The 16,072-nt window shown below is 46.0% G+C and overlaps 1 protein-coding gene across 1 annotated transcript; it reads left to right on the forward strand.

Annotated features, from left to right (window-relative positions):
* The first annotated feature begins 3,508 nt into the window (after positions 1-3,508).
* LOC104531467 (G protein-activated inward rectifier potassium channel 1) lies at positions 3,509-4,093 on the forward strand. Its single transcript, XM_010176352.1, has one exon. The coding sequence runs from the start codon at positions 3,509-3,511 to the stop codon at positions 4,091-4,093; it is 585 nt and encodes a 194-aa protein (XP_010174654.1).
* The last annotated feature ends 11,979 nt before the right edge of the window (positions 4,094-16,072 follow it).

The following is a 16,072-nucleotide window of genomic DNA, read 5'->3' on the forward strand; positions in this document are numbered from 1 at the left end:
CACTGAGAAGAGTCTGACCCCATCCTCTTGACACCCACCCTTTAGATATTGATAAACATTGATCAGATCCTCTCTCAGGCTGCTCTTCTACAGGCTGAACAGTCCCAGCTCTCCCAGTCTTTCCCCATCAGAAAGATGCTCCAAGCCCCTTCCTCATCCTTGTAGGATGGTAGGATGATATACAGCCTGTGCAGGCAGTGGTGGAGTCCCCATCCCTGGAGGTGTTCGAAAGATGTGTAGAGACATGGCACTTCAGGACATGGTTTAGTGGCCATGGTGGTGTTGGGTTGATGATCTTGGAGGTCTTTTCCAACCTTAATGATTCAGTGATTCTCTGTTAGATCAGGAGGCAGAAATCCCTGTGGAGCAGGGCAGTAGCAGCCATGGGATTTCTTGCAGATGTGGGTGGGGATGCAGGTGCTGGCTGGTCCTGTGCACTGGTCACCACCTTCCTCGAGCCCTGGCAGCATTGCTGACCCACATGTTCCCGCCATGCCCCTTGTTACAGCCCCCATGGCATTTTGATAGCACACCTTTTGCAATAGTACTTGCAGTGTTCCCACGTGTCCTAGTTTTAGCTGGGATAGGACTAACTTTCTTAGCAGCTAGAAAAGCTCTGGGTTTGGATTCAGTGTGGGGTTTGGGATGAGAAGAATGTTGGTAACATGCTGATGTTTTTAGTTGTTGCTGGGAAATCAAGGACTTTCCAACTTCCCATGTTTTGCTGGTCTGCAGGTGCAGAAGAAGCTTAGGTGGAGCATAATAAGATTAACAGGCCCAGACTGGCATTTGGAGATGCTGAAGGGATATTCCATATCATATCACATCATGTTCAGTATATTAATGAGGGTTGGCCAGAAAGCTGACTCACCCTGTCTTCCAGGCTTGGGGTTTGGGGAATTTCTCTCCTCTGGGATCACTCACCAGTAACAGGCTGGGCATTGGTCGGCGGGTGGTGACCAATTGCACTGGGCATCACTCATTTGTATATTCCATTATTACTATTATTATCATTACAATTTTCTTTCCATTTCAAGTTGTTTTTAGCTCAACCCATCAGTTTTATCACTTTGACCCTTCTGATTCTCTCCTCCATTTCCCGGCTGGGGAGGGTGAGCGAGCGGCTGCGTGGTGTTTAGCTGCCGGCCCGGGTGAAACCACAACACCACGGGAGCCCGTTGGTGACGCTGAAGGTGCAGCTCCTCTGAGCAAAGCCTGCCCTGCAGCGAGGTCGATGATTCCCAACTTTTCTTATGCAGAGAGATTTACATTTTAAGCAATTTGTTATCTAAAGCGTAGGTCAGTGGAGTTAACCAGCCATCTGCTTCACACACACCCATAGACCCCATTCCAAACATGGCTCTCCCCATTTGCATGCATGATTAGATGTGTTCGTTTGCTAATGAGGTCTCCCTCAGAAGTCAGGTCTGAAGGAGCAGAGGGTGAAAGGTCCGGGCTGTCGCGGTGAAGGTGCAGCTAATGAACAGCTGTGGAGTGAAGGACACAGATGGAAGAAGTACTCACTCTAATTACCATTTTTCAAAAAAAATTGCAGGTTTTTTTTCCCTAAACCCATGAAATAAGTGATTGCTTCCAATTCACTTGGAAAACAGAACTGAAAAACCTAGTGACCGGGTGAAAATACACCGTAAATATCAAGTTCTGTCCTACCTGAGGCTGGGGGAAGGGGGCAGGATAGCTGGGTCTCTGGGTGTGCTCCCGCCGGCGTGGGAGCTCAGGTGAGGAGGTGCTCAGGTGAGGAGGCGCTCAGGTGAGGAGGTGCTCAGGTGAGGAGACACTCAGGTGAGGAGGTGCTCAGGTGAGGAGGTGCTCAGTGCAAATAAAACCTGAACTCAAGGGTTTTTCCTAAGAAATAAAGCAGAAAACTGGGAAGTTTATGTTTTGTGATATACTGGGGTGTATTAGCAGTAGAAATTGCTGTGCAAAGCTATGACTTCCGTTCCGTTAGGGGTAACATAAATTATTATTTATATGCAATATTATTTATTATTAATTATTTTTCTAGCTGTATGTCACCAGGCGAGGATCCATCCCCTGCTCCCCCTCACTGCAGCCCCGCTGTCGTTTTTCTTGTGCCTTCCAAACTTCCCTTGTGTTTTCTCCTGGCTGAACAGCTTTCTGGCCAGCCAAGCAGAGGATGTGTCTGTAGATGTAGATTTGGCTTCCTGAAAACCAAATGTCATCTTTCCAATTTGCTATAGTAGGATAAAAAGACAGGGTAATTCTATTTATGGATTGCTACAGATACCATTTAAAAAAAAATAAATAAAAAGAAGCAACAACATTTCTTCTAGAAGCTTCCATTAATCCATGGCCATAGTTTTGCTCTGATTTTTGAGGTCAGATGGGTCACTGGGATGGCCAAGTCTGGGTGCTCAGGAGGAGGGAGGTGGTGGAGGAAGAGGAAGGGTGATGTTGTGCCTCTTAGTCATCTTTCTTCTTCCCTGGTGATTTTTTTTGAGCTTGGATCTCAGCCCGGCAGCGATGGATCTGTGAGCAGATTGTTGGTGAAGCCCTCAAAGAGGAGTAAATGTATTTCATAGGACAGAGCTGGTGCTCGCTGGTGGGTTGGAACACGTGAACATGGGCTTGGTTTGTGTGTAAAGCACAGGGTCTGGGTCAATATGGTGAAAATAGGGTATATTTTCCTTACTTTAGGGGATCCTGACAAGATCCTTAAGATCTTGATGAGTCCAACTTCCCATTACAATCAGCAGCTCTTGCTAATTTAACAGCAGGGTTATCAGTTAGCCCTGTATTTCCTTTTGTCAGCAGCAGCTTCAGAAGCATCCAGGAGAGTAGATGTGAATTATTCACGTACATCTTATGTGAATTATTCACATCTCTTGAGAGATGAGAGGGGATCTCATGGTAGTCTAGAACTTCCTCTCAAGGGGCAGAGGAGGGGCAGGCGCTGATCTCTTCTCTCTGGCCACCAACGAATGCCAGGAGCAGAGGAAATGGCAGGAAGATGTGTCAGGGGAGGGTGAGGTTGGCCATGAGGAAAAGGTTCTTGAGGCAGAGGGTGGTGGAGCACTGGAACAGGCTCCCCAGGGAGGTGCTCATGGCACCAAGCCTGACAAGATTCCAGCAGCATTTGGCCAAGGCCCTCAGGGACATGGTGTGAATGTTGGGCTTGTCCTGTGCAGGGACACGAGTTGGACTCCATGGTCCTTGTGGGTCCCTTCCAGCTCATCACATTCCATGATTTGATGATTCTGTTGTTGTCTCCTTTCACCTTGAGGTTGGCCATTGAATGGTCATGCTCTGTGTATGTAAATGGTAGGTACACCAATGCCTTTGCTTTTATACATTTAAAAACATAAAACATGTCTCATTGCTGGGTTTATGCTTGGACTCGATCATCTTAAAGGTCTTTTCCAACCCAAACGATTCTATGATTGTATGAAATGTTCAAAAAAACACCCCAAATTTTATGTGCATCCACAATTGTGGTGAAAGTTTTTCTCCCTTGCTTGTTGCAGGGATGACGTGCCAAGCCAGGACATCCTACACCGAGGACGAGGTGCTCTGGGGTCACCGCTTCTTCCCTGTTATCTCCTTGGAAGAGGGGTTCTTTAAAGTCGATTATTCCCAGTTCCACGCGACGTTTGAGGTCCCCACCCCACCGTACAGCGTGAAGGAGCAGGAGGAGATGCTGCTCATGTCCTCTCCCTTGATAGCACCTGCTGTGAGCAACAGCAAGGAGAGGAATAACTCGGTGGAGTGCCTGGATGGTCTCGATGAAGTTGGCACTAAACTCCCTTCAAAACTGCAGAAAATAACTGGGAGGGAGGACTTCCCCAAAAAACTCCTCAGGATGAGTTCCACCACCTCTGAGAAGGCCTACAGCATAGGGGACTTACCCATGAAACTCCAGCGGATCAGCTCGGTCCCCGGCAATTCAGAGGAGAAACTGGTATCCAAGACCACAAAGATGATGTCGGATCCCATCAGCCAGTCGGTGGCTGACCTTCCTCCCAAGCTGCAGAAGCTTTCGGGGGGTGGTGGCAGGATGGAAGGGAACCTTCCACCTAAACTGAGAAAAATGAATTCCGATCGGTTTACATAACCCGGTGGGATTTGCAGTCATCCCTCCAGAGCTCGGACCTGCTGCCGGCCAGGGCAGCGTGGGTGGGAGAGCCACCACCAGCCCTCCCTGTGCTCAACCCCCGCGGTCCCCGAGGCGGCGGGAGGCAGGAGCATCCCCTCCCTCGGTAGCGCCGGGAGCCCGGCCGGCGGGACCATCGGCCCAGCTGATGGTTGTTGGCATGTAGTATCACGACACGCATGCAATAATCGTGTGCAATCTCTGCATATAAGGTTTTTCTTTCTGGCATGACTCCTCCTCTGTTCATATTGTATATTCTGGAAACAAAACTAAAGAGATGGAGAGGGGCGTTGCTGTCCCCTGTGTTTCTGAAAGAGTTAAGTAGCAGGTCACACCTGCGAGTGGGTGGCTTTCAGGGTAAGTTCTAATCTAACTTGAAAACATTGCATTTTATTTTTTTCTGCTGTGGATCGTGATGTTTTCTTCAACAAAGTAGTTACAGTGCATGTCTTTTTTTTTTTTTTCTTTATTTTTCTTCTTTTTTTTTCTTAAAAGAAGGTACATCAGTTAATTCCTCACACCAAATCTGCTAGCCTTAAATTAACTGCTGGGTTCTATTTTGCTTTAACATCTTCTCGGGGGTTTCTTTTCCTGTGTCTAGGCTACTGGACAAAAATAAATTACTCTGTATTTATTTATAAGGTATTGATTAGAGCAGAAACTTGTGTTAATGAGCCTAGGCAAAACAAGAAATAAATGAATAGAATTCATACTTTTAGATACAATTAGTAAAAAATTTTTTTAAAAAACTTTGTGATTTATAAGACACGTGCAAGAAAACTGTTTTAAAGCAGCAGGAGGTGCTTGATTTCTCCTGTTGGTAGAATAGCTGAACATGAGAACAGCTGAATGTCTCCATGAAGCCACACCGGCGTTTCTCCCCGATGAACTGCACCCCAAAGGCAGAGTCACCATTCCGTGCAGCTCCCCAGTGCCCAGATTTTGCTCCCTCTTGCTTTGGTGGCCCAGGTGGGCCAGTGACCACGCAGGTGATGGTTGCCAGAGCCACTGCCGGTGGCATCGCTCCTTACGGCTTTCTCTGTGGTGAAAAATAATATTTAAACACGTTCTCCACTGAAGTTGACCCTGTGGGTTTCAAAATGAGTAATACTTGGTATAAATGTTTGGGTTGATGTCCTTCTGGTTGGGTTGCTTTGCCATCTCGTTTTGCTCCGGTGTGGTTGAGCCCAGGAGGGTTGTGTGGGTGTCCCCATCATTGTGTGGGTGTCCCCATCATTGTGTGATGCTGGAGCACCCTGTGCCACCCAGGACCCTCCCCAAAAAGCTGGAGGTGGGTGTTGTGTGGGCTGTGCTTGGGGGTCAGGTCACCATGGCTTCCTGAGGGCTCCTTCTCAGAGGAGGACTGGATGAGGTGGAGCGACGGATGGCACCATCAGAGCACCGGGTACAAAAGCCACCAGGAAAAGGGCTCAGCGTGACATCGGCCGTTGTAAAACCCTTCAGACCACAGCTGATGCTCTCAGAGATGGACACAACGTGGGTCCAGAGCTGCACATGTAGCTGTGGTCATGGACGGGCACTTCTGGACCATCCTACGTGAACGTTGAAGCTACACAACTAACACCAACAGAGCTGATGGGCTCTGAGGAACACGTCATTGTTAGAACTGGAGTCAGAACTCAGCAGCTCAGCTCTGCTGGGGGTTGGCTCAGAGCTTCCCCTGGACGTTGTGGTGTATGACCCGTTCCTTGGACACCCACTGTACTGACTTCCCAAGTTTCTGACCATCATTCATCGTGATTTTGGGGTGGCACTGCATGCTTTTTACACCTTTGGCTAGACTTCAGTCCTCTGCACGTCGTTGTTGAAGGGAAGGGCGTGCGTTGCTCCCTGCCTGCTGGTCCCGAGCTCCACACCCGTGGTCAGCAGATTGCTGATGTGGCAAGGTCAAACCTGGACTTCTTTTCCCTCCACTTTGCTAACACTTCCTCAGGTTGTCTTGTAAACTACTACTGGTTTTTGTACTGCATGTAACTCTCCTACCAGTCCTTGACTGACAGCAAAAATAGCCATGGACCATTGCCAGGTGTCACCAGGAGAAACACCACCCAGTCCAAACCAGAGAGCCAAGAATGTTAATTAATGGGCATGGTGAACCCTCAACGAGCAGCACAGCTGAGCCATGATGAGTCCTGCCAGCAGCTCTGGTTTGAAAGAAGGATCTCCAGCAGCTTCACCTCTCCTCAAAACCTCCTGTGGTTTATTCAGGGTGGCTGGGTGACCGTCACCTCCTTCTTAGGATGTTGCCAGAGCGTGACCCAACCAACCCACTGCCATTGGGTGACATGGCTGTGGTGCTGGTGTCCCCAGTTCAGTGACTCTGGTACAAAAGCATGGTTGCAAGGTGGGGGTCTCCTCCCTGGGACATTGGGGTCCCAGGTCCCCCACCATCAGTTTGGGGGATGGCTCATGGTTCAGTATGGGAAGTAAATGTGCCATCTCCCCAGACTAAGAGCAACGGTGTTTGAGCTGGGGCCACCAGCACCATCCATCCCAAAAACCCTGGGGAAGGGGCTTTTTCCTTTGGGAAACCTTGGGTTGGGTGTGTGTCCAGGACTGACTCACGCAGGAGCAGGGTGGGTGTGTGTTCTACAAACTGAGCTTCAAAGAGGCGAGAGGGAGAAGTGTCACAGCTGTAAAATCCACCGGCGGGCTGAGGGGCTGCAGCTCACTCAGCAGCTGGGTTAAAAAAATAACCTGAAATTCTGTGAAACACTGGGAAATATCCTCACGTTTATTAAATCAATGCCATAGAGAAGATTCAGTTATGATTCACTGAAAGCAAATATTCAGTTGTGATTAAATATTAAGTGACGAGTTTTATCTTTATTAGCAATTATTAAGTTATGATTAACTGAAAAGTTAGATTTTATTTTATTTTTATTTTTTAAATCAAAATATGCACCTGTCCTTGCTGGACACAAGGTTTCTGAGGCTTGTGGCTTGGATTGCAATATGTTAAGGTGACAATATATGTGGGGGGGGGTTTTTTTCATTAATACGAGTGAAAGTCCAAACCCGAATGATTTTTCTTTAGTTACTCATTTTTAGGAAGTTATTTCTAGTTAATATTTCATTTTTATTGGTGTGACCACTTGTTTTGGTTGGTTTTTTTTTCCTCCAAATTAACATTTTAGCTCAGCCCTCACGCTTAGGCTAAGAACAAAAAGTAGCTGTTTGATGGCACAGCCGGTCTGTGTTCTCTGCTGCTGAATTTATGCTTGAATTATATTGTAAATTGTACATATTCGGATTAGAAGAACCTAAATGCAATTTCTGGCATGCAGTCTCTAACTGTATAAATGTACAAGTTGATTTGAATTATATGAGATAACAAAAACCTCTTGTATTCATTACTACTGCAGACTGGGTTTTATCTAAAGCTATATTAAACTTTCAAACCTTGTTCAGTTTAAATGTGTTTATCTTTTATCCAGCCCACTTTTTAGTGCTTTAATCAATGACTCTTTATAAAGAGTATGATTATAAATGCCTCAAAATAAACTCTGAAGCTGTTTAAGGGCTTCTGAGTTCACCTTTAGCGTGTGCAAAAGGCCAAGCTCTTGATTGCTTTTAAAAACAGCCAAAAAAAACCCCAAAACCTGGGTTTAGTTGAGTGGCACTTTTGGGGTCTGTGGAGCTGGTTTGGCTGAGCCTGGACCAAGGTACCCCCTGAAAACCGATGGGTTCTCCAGTTCAGGCAGCCCCAACACACCAACGTCCCACTGAATCTTGGAATTTTCCATTAATTTAGGAAATGCCCATTAATGAAACTTAGGAATAAATGAAATTAATGCCCATTAGTGAAATAATGTCATTAATTCCCATTAATGAAATAATGACATTAATTCCCATTAATGAAATAAGGAAATTAATGCCCATTCATGAAATTAATGCCCATTCGTGAATTAATGAAATTAATGATGAAATTCCTCCGTAGCACAGAGGCAGGGGAGGGCTTTTTCTCTCTGCACATTCCCAGAGAAGTGGGAATTTTTAGCGTTATCTCCCCATCCAGCCCCCCAGGAATTAAAGCTCCAGAAATCCCTAGAGGCTGTCAGCTCTCACCTGGTTAGAGCAGAACTTCTGCTTTGGTTTTTACTCTGAACTGCCCCGTTAGTTGCTGGGTATCACCACTCAGAGTGGGCAAAGTGTGTTCTGTGCTAACAGAAGAATAAAAGAGTGACCAAAGAGGAGTGACTTGGTAGGGAAGTTGACCAAAGATAGGCAGGTGGTGGTGGTGCCTCAGTCATCCCACAGCATCAGGCACAGAATGTGTTTGGATTTATTCCCTCAGTTGTACTTGAACCAAAGGGAATTTGCAGTGTGTGCTTGGAGATGTGAACACTAAATTGTGGGCAGGTTTTAAATCCCAGAATGGCCTGGATTGGAAAAGCCCTTTAAGATCATGGAGTCCAACCATGAACCCAACACTGACCAGTCCCCTGTGACTAACCCATGTCCCTCAGCACTATGTCTACACGACTCTTCAATCCCTCCAGGGATGGGGACTCCACCACTGCCCTGGGCAACCCCTTCCAATGCCTCAGAACCCTTTCAGCAAAGAAATTCTGCCTCACATCCCATCTCAACTGCCCTGGCCACAGCTGGAGCCCATTTCCTCTTGTCCTGTCCCTTGGGCCTTGGTTGAACAGACCCACCCCCACCTCTCTCCACCCTCCTCCAAGGGACTTGCACAGAGCCACAAGGTCTCCCCTCAGCCTCCTTTTCTCCAGGCTCAACACCCCCAGTTCCCTCAGCCACAAGGGAACTCAGCACACTTGTGCTCCAGACCCTTCCCCAGCTCCGTTGCCCTTCTCTGGACACGCTCCAGCACCTCCATGTCCTCTTATTTTCCATGACTTGGCTCAACTCACAGCTTGAGCACCTTTTCCTTCTCATTCAGCCCAAGTGTCCCAACACCAGCAGCTCTATTGCCTTCATCCGCGACATTTAAGGATGCTCCAGGGCTACAAAGGCCAGCTGAGTTCTGCAGGGAAAGGTCCCCTCTCCTCCTTCTCTGTGAGGGGACCCGTCCTCCTGCCCACAGAGGGACGGGGATCTCACCTGACAGAGCTGGCAGCGCTCAGCTTTGCTCCGCTGGGTTTGTGGAAGGAGTATCACTTCATAATGGACACAAAATACAATTTAAAATATGTCCTAGGCATTATTGATAAACATTCAAAAAGCTCAGTGGCCCCTTCCTAATGCATAATTTACAATTTCATTTTAAAAAAGGCAAGAACCAACAGTTTCTTTGACAAGAGCTATTCTTAATTTTTATATAATATTTCTGAAGTGTCTGTTCTAAAATCAGGGTGTTGTGCACCAGCTCTGCTGCAGGTCCTGCATGGTGCACAGCGTTTCCATCATTTCCAATTCTGCACACACACATCATTCATCTAGCCCACGAGTCCTCCATACAGATAACCTTAAAACTATTGCATAATTTATATATTTTATATTATATTTTTCGTTTGCTTAGCCCTCAGGAAATCTATGCAAAGGAAATGGCACACGCTGTAAGAAATGTCAGCTATTGCTCCAGAGTCAACAGAGCAGAAAGGCAACAGTGGAACAATGTTTTTAAGTGCTCTGTGTGTCTAAGTGTTGTGAAGACAATTTATTGTCTTCTTAAATCATCTTCTTAATCTGTAAATAACAGAATGGGCAAAAAACCCCCCCAAAAAAAGCTGCTGATTTTGCTCTCTCTGTCCTCTTGACCCTTTTCACATCCTTCTGCCTTGGGTTTAAAATCCTGATTATAAGCCATTCGCTCCCTCCCTCAGAGTCACTCTGGGGACACCAGGGACACAAGGCTCTGAGCTATTTGGGCATCAATTGGCTAAAAAAATAAAGGATTTAAATGAGTCTGTAAATGAGTTTGTAGTCAAATAGAATCCTAGAGTGGTTTGGGTTGGGAAGGACCTTAAAGATCATCTAGTTCCAACCACTGATAGATACATAGAAATTTTAATTAAAAAAAAAAAATTGATACATCTAAAATTTTTCTTAAAAAAAAAAAAAAAGGAGAAAGGAGAAAAATATTAATTAAAAAAAATTTATACATTTAAAATTTTTTTTAAAAAAAAGCAGAAAGGAGAAAAATGTTAATTAAAAAAAATTGATACATTTAAAATTTTTCTTAAAAAAAAGCAGAAAGGAGAAAAATGTTAATTAAAAAAAATTGATACATTTAAAATTTTTCTTTAAAAAAAAGCAGAAAGGAGAGTCCTGGGTAAATGCCAGGGAAGAACCCCCAGGTGAAGGGACTTGCAGCTTGGACTGAAAATGCTTTCCTGGCTTGGCAATATCTGTTTGAAATAGTGTGCAATCAGCTCCTTGATATCCCTTTGGGGTTTTGCATTTGGTTTTGGGGTTTTTTTTGCCATAAAACTCCTTGCTTTGGGAATTAATAATTCTCATATTTCTTAAGAAGTGGGAAAAAAAATTAAAAAAAAAGAGATATTTTTAAATTTTCCTTATTACCTCCCTTGACAGGTGGGACACGGGGCACACGGCCACACTGGTGCACCAGGTCAGCGCATCCTCATATTTGGGCTCCATTTTCTGTCCCCTCTGTCACTGTGTTGTGGGGAAGCAATCCCAGGCAGGGCACAAAGCCCTAAATAGCTTCTATTTCATTAAGAACTTTTTATACAATGAAAGAATAAAAAATATTTACATAGGATCTCCAGGATTGAAGGAGACGAGCAGCAGTCGGGTTGTCCACTCTGGAAGGACAAATTGGTGTGGGTGTCCCCAGTGAAGCTCCTTACTTTTATATAAATAAGCAAATATTAATGTAATTATTGCTATAATAAAAAATTCCCTTATTCTGGTTAGCCTGACTGCTGCAGGAGGCAGGTTGCTGCTGCTTCCATAAATACCTCATCGTTCTGTTACAATGGAAGGGGTTTAAGAGATGAAAACTTGAATTACGTTTCTAGCTCTCTGCTTTAAAGTAGCTTGGAGCATATAGACTGCTTCTAAAGAGCCAGGGAACAGAAATAACACAGACAGCATGTTTTTAATGAGAGCTGAACTTCTTTTCCAAATTTTTAGGAGCTAGTGTATTAAAAATAATGGGAAAAATCCCTGTTCTTCAGGCTGGAGAGGGAGGCAGCAGGGCTTCCCCAGGCTCTGTGCTGGGGACACTGCCCATCCTGTCCAACACCCGGGACTTACACACCAGGGGATCCCCACGGGAGCCATGGGGTTCTCACAGCTGGTTTGGTGTGGAACAAGCACCTTACAAGGGGTCATTTTGAAATTCCATCAGCCCCCTGACAGGGGCTGTGGAGAAGGGGGGTCCTGCACCCTGGCCACGACCGGGCAGAGCCCCGATGCTCCTGCTGAGCATCCTGTCCTTCGTCTTACTTACTTATTCTCTATAAAATATTCCTCTGAAGCAGAGGAAAAGATTTTGTAACTTAATTTATGACCCTTCTTCCTGCTCTAGTCTTCCTTTTTTTTTTTTCTTTCTTTTTTTCATCTTTTTTATAAGGCTGCAAGTGGCTGTGTTACAGAGTCACAGGATTGCCTAGATGGGAAAAGACCATTCAGATCATTGAGTCCAATCATTACAGTTTACACAAGACAGTGCAGGTGACAAACGTCCCTTCTTCCCCATCCAAAGAACTTTCCTCCTGAAGGACGCCTTGTTTCACTCTTGCAACTGTGAGTAAAATGTGAGTAAAGGTTTCAGTGACAGCCCTGAGCTCCAAGGAGGAGAAGAGTAGAACACACCTGGACTGGGACCTGGTTGGGCCCTGGGCGGCAGGAGCTGCTCTCCTCTGTGGGTTTCTCGGGTGTCACACAGATAAATTCACATACGGGATCATCACGGGGATTTTCTTTGTCCCTGTTGTCACCGGCGGGTGGTTGGTGTGAGGAAAATCCACCTGGTCTGTCCCAGGGCTGGTCTGTCTGGGTGTGCACCCAGCATCACCTGTGTGTAGGTGTTGGGGGAAGTTATCTCCACAAATGGCTTTTTCCAGATATTCTTCCTGCAGGTGCATTCACAGAATCCCAAATTCTAGATGGGAAAAGATCCTCGAGTCCAACCATGAACCCAACACTGACCAGTCCCCTATGACTAACCCATGTCCCTCAGCACTATGTCTACACGACTCTTCAATCCCTCCAGGGATGGGGACTCCACCACTGCCCTGGGCAACCCCTTCCAATGCCTCAGAACCCTTTCAGCAAAGAAATTCTTCCTCACATCCCATCTGAAATTCAATACAGGGCGTGACCTGCTGTCTAATACCTCAGCCCGCTTCCCGCTCCAGCCTGCAAACTGGGTTTGTAGAAATGGCCCATTGGTGAATTATCCGTTTCTATGGTGATGGATCGGAATAACCGTGTTGGGGTCCTGGCTGCCTTTGGCTGCCTGCTTTCTGCAAGGTCTCCCTTATCAGCTCTAAAAATACAGCATCTAATTCCCCGTAGATCATCAGCTGAGACTTACAGCCAAGATCACAGGCTTGCGCCCGTGAAAAATCACTGTGGCAAAACAGCGTGTGAGAGTTATAGACATGGTTAATAATAACCACCATCCTGATACCAGGGACACAGGAATTACTGTAAGGGAGGGGGAAAAATATAATAAAAAAATACGTTTTTCAATTTTGGTCTTGTAGAGCCAGAAATATCTTATTGTCACGGGTAGCAACTGGAAAATCCATACGCCCTACATAGTCATGGAAAAGGATGCTGATGCAGCATGAGTTTTTAAAGCTATAATGTTATTTTTTGGGGGGCAAAAATTGAAAAAGGCATGTATTTTCTAAAATATTCCCCTTTCGTCCTTAGCTCTCAGATCTGCTGTTTCCAAATGTGCCTCCTACATGGATATGCCAAGGGCAGCGGGAGCTGTGCACCCACCAGGAGAACGTTCTGCCTCGTGTGTGGAGTCGGTGGATCTTCAAATGGAAATCCTATCAACTCCTCAAACCCCTCCAAACACCCCTGGGAACTGAAGTTGTTAGTAACGTTAACTAAAACCCTGGAAGGCAAGTTTTCCTGCAGTAAAAACCAAATTATTACCCTCCTATCCTCTTACGATTCCCATCACAACCGGCAGCCACAGCAGATATCATTGTGCCTCTATTAAATCTTTAATATTTCAAAGGCACGTTTAGATTCCTCTTTCCTGGTACGAGAAACCTCAGCGTAGCACTTGGGAGGGTTGTTCTTTGGATTGAGGGAGAATGGAGATATTGAAATGTGTGACACTCCCAAATGCTGGCTCACCACTCGCCTCGCTTGTAGAAACAAGAAAAAAACCAACAGAAAAGTGGATCTCATGATTAGTCAGTCCCCAAAGTACCAAATTCATGGAGTGACTGGAAAATTATGTATATACGGAGTGGCACGGATCACTGTTTGAGTGAGGAGCATCCATGCTTACCTGGAGTTAGGTACAAAGATGAACTCCATCAATTAAAGCCGAAAGCGAGCAGCCAACGAAGGTGGAGTGCTGGAGAAATCTCTCCACGTCCAACAGGGCGTTTCTCACCACGGTGACACTTGCCCAAGGTCCCACGTACCACAGAGGTGAGGTTCAGGTTCCTTATTGGGATGCTCAACATCCACCCAGTCTTTAAAAGTAAAATTGAAGGTTTCATGTTTGTTGCAATGAAGTAGTTTGCTCTGGAAAGTTTTGATGTTAATAACAAGTGTAAATAAGGCTCAAGCTGCTGTAATGAGAAATGTCCTGTATCTGTTCATATCTATAGGTTGGCCAGAGAAGTTGTGGCTGCTCCTCCCTGGAAGTGTTGAAGACCAGGTTGGATGAGGCTTTGAGCAACCTGGTCTAGTGGAAGGTGTCCCTGCTGCTGGCAGGGGGGTTGGGACTGGATGAGCTTTAAGGTCCCTCCCAACCCAAACCATTCTATTTCTGTGATTCTATATATAACAGCATCATCATTTCTGGAAGCAGAATATGGACAGACATGGATATAGGTGCACACTCCTATATAATCTAACTGGGAGATGCAGAAAATGTTTATTCTGACCAACCACCTGATGTGTTTTATCAGACCTTTCTCTGCCTTATCTTTTTTATGGCCCATTTGTGTCTTACCTGTGTTTTCATGCTGTTGAACAGCACCAGCAGCCCTGACCAGCAGCATGCCAGGGTGGTGTGTCTGGGGCTGATGTGACCAGCTCCATGGATTGTCACAAACACGTTTCACCATGTTGAGTGCACACAGGTCATTCATTGGGGGGGGTTACAAAATCGACTGTAGGAGTTTAACTTTGCTGGCAGCCAGACACCACAGAGCTGCTCGCACCCACCCAGGGAATGGAGGAGAGAATTGTGGGGGTAAAGGTGAGGAGACTTGTAGGGTGAGATAAAAACAATTTAATAATTTAAATAAAATAAACTTAAAATAGTAAAGATCATAATAATGACAATGATAATAATATCTATAAATGAGTGATGCCCAGTACAATTCCTCACCACCCACCAATAGTGATCCCAGACGAGTGAAAAGGAACCCTAACTATGAAACCACAATCCCGGGAGAGCCAGAGCCCGAGTGATCCCCGAGAGAATCCCCAGCTTCCCGCTCAGCCCTGGGCAATGTCCTGCCCATGGGGGACAGGAGATGGAATATCTCATTGGCAGAGCCAAATGCCAATTTGGGGTTAGCTAATTACTGCGCTTCCCCCCTCCCAGTCCTTTGCACTTGCAGACCAGCAAATCACAATGTCCTTGTACTTCCAGCAGCAACTAAAACCATCAGTGTGTTATCAACATTCTTCTCATCCCAAATCCCACACTGACACCAAACCACAGCGCTGTTCTAGCTACTGAGAAGAAAATTAACTGTGTCCCAGCCAAACCAGGACATCAACTTTCCCATAAGAGGTTGTTCCCCAGTGCTGGCTGTAGGAACAACCTCCCCCAACCCCCATCAGCCGAGCACACAGGTCTCCAGGGAGGTTTTTAGATCACTGCCCTTGTACCAAATCCCACACTGAAACCAAAACCCAGCTATTCTAGCTACTGAGAAGAAAGTCTCTATCCTACGAAACCAGGGCAAAGAGTAAGGAAGAAATCCTTCAGATCCGTATTTTCAGCTGAGCAGAAGGAGCCGGCAGGAACACAGTGCTGCTGGGCTCTGTGGGTCAGGCACCCCACAGCACTGGGGCTGTCACTGAGGCCAGAAATCCTGTTTTGAAGCGTTTGTCCCATATGGGAGCTGCTGCTCTGCAAGGAGAGACCAGGGCAGTGGTGGGGCCAAGGAGCAGTTGGGCTTTGCTGGCACCTGGCAGGGAGGGTTCAGGGGGCCAGCCCACAAACAGCATTGCCAGGTGTAACATCAGCAGGCTGGAGAAACACAAACCCTTCCCAGCGGTGCCTAGAGGAAGCAATTAGCCATTGGAACAACCTTCCTGAGAATTGGACCACAGATACTGAAATTAGGGCTTCTGAAGATCAGCAGGTCCGCATCTCAGCGCAGAGATGCTGGCAGGGTTTTTGGCACAGGCTCAGCAGGAGACAGCTGATCACTCAGGTCCTTTCCAGGCTTTAAATCTAGGGAAAAAAAAAATCTCAAATCTATGCCCATTTTTTAGTCCTATGTAGATATATCTCACAAATATTTCCCTAAGATCTTTTAAGTTAACATTATCATTATCGTGCTTAATTTATTAAGCATTCAGGGCAGGAAGGTAGGACATGTCTGGTAAAAGCGATCAATAGCTAATAAACACTAATGAACCCTTATTAGACTTCCTACAACCCTTCCCCAGTTGCCTTATTTTCAGCCCATATACAGTGAGGATTTCACATGTGATGAAACATTCCGTGTACCCCCCCCAGTTTTTTTCTCCTCTCAATAAAAACTTCTGTGGGGTGTGTTGTGATTGGGAACGTTGTCGCTGTTTGGGACAGAGCTTTTC

The sequence above is a fragment of the Antrostomus carolinensis genome, unplaced genomic scaffold, assembly GCF_000700745.2.
Source record: "Antrostomus carolinensis isolate BGI_N321 unplaced genomic scaffold, ASM70074v2 scaffold20489, whole genome shotgun sequence".
Taxonomy (NCBI): Eukaryota; Metazoa; Chordata; class Aves; order Caprimulgiformes; family Caprimulgidae; genus Antrostomus; species Antrostomus carolinensis.

Bases quoted from the DNA above. Each gene is read 5' to 3' on its own strand.
- LOC104531467 (XM_010176352.1), top strand. From the start codon at position 3,509: ATGACGTGCCAAGCCAGGACATCCTACACCGAGGACGAGGTGCTCTGG.